Here is a 6,644-nt window from a genome sequence, read left to right as displayed (position 1 = left end):
ATTAGTGACGATATGACAAACAGTGCTTACACATCCGAGCATTTTCAGACTCTGCGTTCGATTAGTCAGTGCAATTGGAGCTGAAAAGAGAACAACTTATCAGAATATTTACATTACACAATTAAAGAAGCGAAGTGCAAGCATCTTCTACAATAATAAATGATTTGTATAATTTTTTTCACAGCATTTATTTGCTGATAAGCTAATAATGCGAGATTATTACCAATGAGTTCGATGAAAGAGCCACCAGTACACTGCGTATGCTGAACAAGAGAAGTAATGTTTGTGACTCAGCTGGTTATTTTCACGATTTTCAAGTTAATTTTGCTCTGGCCGGGTGCTATGTCACAGTTCCTTGAACCGAATTGTGGCTACCCTGGCATTAGCCCAAAAATAATGCATGGCCAGATTGCAGAAAACGGAACCAATCCTTGGATGGCATATATATTCAAATATAATGATAAGGAAGAAGCTGAGCTCGTATGCGGCGGAACACTCATTCACAAACGTAAGACATAAAGATTTGATAGGTTCAGTTTTCATTTCACTCTTGAATTTTCCTGCAGAATTCGTTTTGAGTGCAGCCCATTGCATCGAAAGAGATCAGATACTGTGAGTTCTATTCAACACCAACAGAAATATCTTTCTCATGTTAAATTTTCATTAATTTAGTGCCGTGCGTCTTGGAGAACACAGTTCATCAAGGTATTTTGCGGTGACCAAGGCCTTTCGGAACAAGTACTTTACAACTAACAATTATAGTAACGATATAGGCATACTTCGTATACAACCACAAGTGAAGTTTAACGGTAATTTGGGCACACCAATTCTTCTTCAAAAAGTAATTTTCTAAGAAGTTATCTCACAAAGCTGTTATCAGGCCCATTTGCATTATCACGGATCTGACAAAAGTGCCAAATGTCAAAACCTACAAGGCTGCTGGCTGGGGAAGAACAGAAAACGAGACATTTTCAAAGGTTCTTAGAACCGTAGAGTTAAACGAACTCAGCGCATCCGAGTGTTACAATATGCTTTGGGTGAATGTAACCGAGAGCCAGATTTGCGCCGGACATCCGGACGGGGATACGTGCGCGGGCGACTCTGGAGGTCCATTGATTCATCCGGTGTACATGGATGGATCCCTGCGGTACGTGCAACTAGGAATCGTCAGTTTTGGAAGCTCATTGTGCAGCAGTCCTGGGGTTTATACCCGGATATCAAGCTTTATCGACTGGATACTTATGGTGGTAGACAACTACGCGGTACGCAGCCCACCGAAGATCCAGTATCGAGTATGGCCTTCAGGCAAATAAAGCATGAATATGAATCTTACTTTGGAAATATCCAAATATTTGGGGTTTCAAATATAATGCTCTTAAGGGAAAAAAAAACTACCCGATTGATGAGCAGTATTTTATTTTTGGCACAAGTGGAAGCAGTCAGTTGCAGCTAGAAATTTCTCATAATTCACATTTTTATTGCCGGCCGGATGGTCAAAACTTTGTCCATTTCCTAAGCGCTGAGCTGCAAAAGTAACAAGTTTTTTGGGGGCCTGCTTTTGTCCAGGCTCATTACCGTATTGCGTTCCCCATCGGTTTCCCTCTTAACCTACCAAGTGGGGCAGCCTGCCACTTGCCGCTGGCTGCTTGTTTGTGCCGCAAATGAACGGAAATGGTGAAACTTTTAATTGAAACCATAAATTTTGCGTGGTTTCTGTGCCCACGGAATTTGTCGCACTCCGCCCCCCTGTTTCGAATAACCTCCATTTCAGCCACCTTCACCCTGTTAAGGAGTGCAATTAGCGCTGTCCTGAAAGAGGCCAAAATCCCTGGCCTGCCACCATTTTGACCAACCAACTAACTCAGCAGCCTGCCAGGTGGGATGCTCAAATTGCCCTGCGAAACTTTGCCAGCTCTGCAGATCGAGATCCTGGCGGAGATTCGTTAGTTTCGTTAGCTCGACATATTCGACGGTGTATTTGTGCACCGGAAATGGCGAATGATTAAAATGGGCGTGCCATAATTTCCGCCCTGCTCCAAACGAACGGGAAATTGTCGAGATGAGTGCTCCTAATTGAAAAGGACGAAGCCACTGAAGGGACGCTCCCGACTCCAACAACAAGTTGTTGCCACAGATTCGTATCATCCATCCAGCGTTCGATGAGAGCATTTCAAAATTCAATTTCCTGCACTTAAATGGCTTGGCAGTTACTTTGGAAACAGACTTCAATGTTCAGTATCGATGCGATTCACTATTAAGTTGGCTGATTGATCGCAAGTGGAAGGGACGAACGTATTTAATTTGTTTAAGTACTTCAGTCAGCATTTTATATAAAAAACATTTATGAACATCCGTATGAGAATCTCTCTCTCTAGTGAAGGAAATGCATATTTGTTTAAATTTGTAAGAGAAGCACAACATTACCGAACGACCTAAATCCATAGCTCACTGTTTTGGATGTAACTTTCCACAACTTTCATTAAATTTTCCATTTGAATAGAAGATATGAATCGAATGCTGGGTGATATGGAGCACCGCGAAAATATTTGGGTCTGGCTAATATTTCAAACATCTGACTCGCCTGCTCTGAAATTTCCGCTTCCTGCTTTTCAGTTTTTGTGTGCCACTTTCGATATTGATTTTGTTTGGCATAAATATGGTATGTTTGCTCATTTTTGTTGCCACTGTTGTGGCTGCCACTTCCACTCTGGTTACGTTTTTATTATTTCTTCATCTTCTTTCTTTTTTTGCCAGTCGAGCAGCGTGCGGCGCGCCCCTTCCGCCCCTGTGGCAATATTTTTAATTTGCCAAATGGCACAGTCAGCCAAGTGAAAGCCATACCTATACATGATACTTCGGCACGGAGTGGTTGTGGGTTTTGTGTGTGTGTGGCAGTGGCATGTGGGCAAAAAAAAAGAAGAAACCACAGCAGGAATTTTAATAATTCTAATGCGAGCTTTGCTAGCCATGCCCGCTGTAGCAATGGCAGTAAATCGATATTTCGCCTTGCCAATCGAATGATTTACGAGGACAATCGAGAGACCCATTTCCGCCGGATGCAGACGCGTACTCCACACGCATCATCGCCTCATTAGCGGGAATCAGCGGAAAAACCGCAAACTTTTATGGCACACACTGAAAAATTTAATGCGCATAATTCATGGCATATTACCAACACTTCATTTCGGGCTACGCTTAAGCCTGGGCGCCTGTGTTTTTGGCAATAAATTCGACGAGAATGGGAAAAATCTGAATGGGCGAGGACAAACTTTTGTTGCTTAAGTAAACTTGAAAAGTTTCAAGACATAAAAGTTTGTTGTGAAAGTCACACGAAAGTTGAATGCAATAAATCTGCACGTTGCTCTGCCACCAAAGCGAACCGAAAAAGGCATCTCTCTAAAATTGTGCAATGCGCAGCCTTCTCCCCGAGCCAAATCCGTTAAAACCCGTTACCATTTGCCCACCAAAAAGTGAAAAAAGAACGAGCAGCATAAAAAGAATTCACTGCAAGCTGGGAAAAAATCAAAAAACAGAAAAAAAATGCAACAAAATGAAAAAAATTATAGTGGAGAAGGGATGGGAAAAACTTTCAGCGCATTCTTGGCTGATAAATGGGCAGCGAAATCTTGAAACACAGGCGCAGATTTCAGCCAGTACGAGTACTATATATAACACATTCCGTGCCACGTCACGGCCAGAACTGCAATGCAGGATGGCTCTTGACCACGCCAGAATGCCAAATGGCCAGCAACGGGAGCTGAGTGCTAATTATTATTAAGGCCGGGCCAGTGCGGATGGTTCAGGTGCGTGGGAATTGAGATCGAGTTGCTCGAGTTGGCGAAAATGTGCCACCAACTTGGTTGCTTATTAAAACTTTCGACGACACATATGCTAGCTGCTGCAAAGCAATCAAAAGTTGGCAACATTGCCTTTATGCCTGACAATTGAGTCGAGGCATTTAAGCCGCCACCAGGCGATGGCTTTAATTTTCACGGGCCATAACGATGGCGGTAACCCAGTTAGAAAGCCAAAAGTGTCCTTGTGCCACATGCAAAATAAAAAGAAAATAAAGCCCGTGGGGACTGGCAGCAATCTTGGCCGTAACTAGCGAGAGAGTGGATTCGTTGGGGCAGGCAGGCTTAAAACGCAGTCCATCACAGAGCTCTCCCTCCTTTGACCCCGTCCCCCCCCCCCCCCCCCCCTCGCCAGTCGCCACTCCTTTATGCCAGGAGGTCCCTCTTTTTATCATTATGTGGCAGTTGCGGCTTAATTGCAACGAAAGCGCACGGCTTCCTCCAGCAATTTGCAGTGCGACCGAGACTTAATCACATGAACGACACGGCGCCACATAAACTTAATCTCTGCGCCAGGTGAGCGAGTGCAGGACGAAACAGGAAGGACCCTTTTTGCCAGGACTGTTATGAATGCACAGCCATGCACATGCCTTCTCCTTGGTCATTATCATTATTATTATTATTATTATCGATGCAGTTTTCTTACCAAGCCCGAAATTTCCTGCGAGCTTAAAGCTGACTGTGCTTCAACTAATTAGCCTCGTTTAAGTTACAGTTTTCGAAAGTTAAACACGCTCTCTGATGCAATTAGCAAGCTTACCGAGTTTATGAAAGTTTTGCCAACACTCCTGCCGCTTTTTGCACCTAATTAATTTGCCTTTCGCAATAAGGAACTTCACAGTGACGCGGACTGTGACAGCCGGCGAGGCAGTCACAGTCACAGTGCCCGAGAAGAGGCACATTTACGGTAATGTGCTGCCGAAAAAAAGTAGAGCGAAATTAAAAACACAGCTTTTGAATTGATAATTTTTATGCGGTCCAACCCGTAATTGGAAAAGTTTTCCCATTTTAATTAAAACATTTAACTTAATGCAAAATGCAGCACAACAACAACGAAAACATCCAAACAATGGGAAAAGTTGCGCCGGCAAAATGTGCCGGACATTTTGAATGACTTGGCTTGGTCGGCCAAGTGCAACGCATCGCTCATACGCCCCGTGTGCGGCGCCGCACACTGCTGGTTAATTATGAATTGCCTGTACAGATTGGCCGATTGTGCCTGCCATAAGCATTAAACACATTGCTCATACGCCTCGTAAAACACTTACACTGCCCAAACGCCTCGGATAGCTCTTGGAACATTACGCATACGCCCCGTATGCCACTCAATATGTTTGCCATGCAAAGATGCTAGATCTCAGCTCGGTTTTAGCTATGTGGCCGCATTCCGGATTCCGCTCGCAGCTTATGCGATTTAGCCGACAAGACAAATAGTTCCATGTAATTTGCTTGTATGTCAAACGACTCGCATATGTCAAATGTCAAACGCTGTCCCACAGCCATTTTTCTCCATCTCAGCCCAGCTTTTTCCTCGCCTCCCACTGCTGGTGTCGACATGTGCGAGCTGCTGGCAAAGTTTTGCAAACAATAAATTACTATTACAATGACAATTCGACCCGCAGTCGCAGTCGGGCATTTTTTACGCTTCGCTTACATATCCGTTTCCGCTTTTCCGCGTATGTGAGATACATATATCTCGTGCCACTGATCAATGCGAGATCACGTTCAGATTCTTCGGGATTAGCCGGTAGCCAGTGCCCAGAGATGTCTATAATGCAAGGAGACTGGAAGAGTGATGTCTGAAAACAAAAACAGTATTCCGGTTAGCCGGATGTCTGGCCAGCTGGCTGGATTAACACTTGAGTTCCAAGCAGAAAAGGAAAAATCCAAGGCAAATAAACCAGCAGCCCAGACACATCGACTTGCGCTAGACTGGGCAAAGAAAATATTGTTCCTGCCCCTCCGGCTAATGCCGAAATGTCAAAGCTTAAAGTCGGACGTAGTCCGGAGTGTCCGGGTACGGGTCCGGGTACGGGTTCGAGTCAGATTCCGGGTCCGGTAATGCTGTGTTTTTGCTAGCCCAGGCCTTGTGTTTTAATCAGTCAGCAGACGTCAGAAGTAATTAAGTGAGCCTGGAGCAGGAGCTAGTTGCTAATTGAATGAGCTTACCTCGGCCCGTTTCCACTCGGCGTTTATTTGATTTATTAATTTGGCCAGGCTTCACTGACGCAATCGATTACCTAAACGAACTCGGACTCGATCTCTCTTCCGTTTGCGGTAGTCCTTTGCCAAAGGAAGTTTGCGTCAGCTTTTATTTACGCAAACCGAAACATATTAAAAATTTACGGCTCGTTTACTGCGATTTGTTCAATTAAGTCGATACGTTTCCGGGACCTCTGAACGCCATCCCGCCCGCTCCCAACCCGTTTCACCATCGAGGCCGTGGTCCTTGCCCCATCCTTCCACTGCCTCCATCAAAGTTGGATGGCAACTTCAGTGTGCTTCGTCTGCTTCTCTTGGCTGCCACTTTTAATTTTCTTCAAGTTTATTTGCCGCTTTCCTGTGATTGCTTCATCCCTTTCATTCGGTAAGCCCCTTGCTTCCCCTGCCCCATCCCCAAACCCCTTCCACCACCCACCTCAGTAGCTTTCCTTTTTAATTTTTATTGAATTGGCTCTTGTTACTGCTTAGACTTTGGATTGAAATTAAACGAGCGTGGTTTATGGCTGCAGTCGCCGGGAAGGAGTGAAATTTAATCAAGTTATGCACTGCTTGCTGGGCAGGGTGGCT

General features: G+C 44.7%; 1 protein-coding gene across 3 annotated transcripts; it reads left to right on the top strand.

The window, feature by feature from the left end:
• The first annotated feature begins 260 nt into the window (after nt 1-260).
• Nucleotides 261-1,349, top strand: LOC117136686 (CLIP domain-containing serine protease B15-like). Of its 3 annotated transcripts, XM_033297698.1 has the most exons (5): nt 262-276; nt 352-508; nt 567-612; nt 673-809; nt 871-1,349. In XM_033297698.1, the coding sequence occupies exons 2-5, from the start codon at nt 397-399 to the stop codon at nt 1,311-1,313; spliced, it is 738 nt and encodes a 245-aa protein (XP_033153589.1). In that variant the 5' UTR covers nt 262-276; nt 352-396; the 3' UTR covers nt 1,314-1,349. The 3 variants fall into 3 exon arrangements, with proteins under 3 accessions (XP_033153588.1, XP_033153590.1, XP_033153589.1); XM_033297697.1 differs by having other exon boundaries at nt 261-508; XM_033297699.1 differs by having other exon boundaries at nt 261-508; nt 881-969.
• Nucleotides 1,350-6,644: the final 5,295 nt, after the last annotated feature.

The sequence above is a fragment of the Drosophila mauritiana genome, chromosome 2R, assembly GCF_004382145.1.
Source record: "Drosophila mauritiana strain mau12 chromosome 2R, ASM438214v1, whole genome shotgun sequence".
Taxonomy (NCBI): domain Eukaryota; kingdom Metazoa; phylum Arthropoda; class Insecta; order Diptera; family Drosophilidae; genus Drosophila; species Drosophila mauritiana.
The sequence above is the reverse complement of the archived record's forward strand: the minus strand, read 5'-3'. Positions and strand labels throughout refer to the sequence as shown.

What these genes read in the sequence shown, in the direction of transcription:
- LOC117136686 (XM_033297697.1), top strand. Translation starts at nt 280, where the DNA reads ATGTTTGTGACTCAGCTGGTTATTTTCACGATTTTCAAGTTAATTTTG. An exon ending in ATCGAAAGAGATCAGATACT is followed by an intron (nt 613 to 672) that starts GTGAGTTCTATT and finishes TCATTAATTTAG; the next exon opens with TGCCGTGCGTCTTGGAGAAC. An exon ending in ACCACAAGTGAAGTTTAACG is followed by an intron (nt 810 to 870) that starts GTAATTTGGGCA and finishes TATCTCACAAAG; the next exon opens with CTGTTATCAGGCCCATTTGC.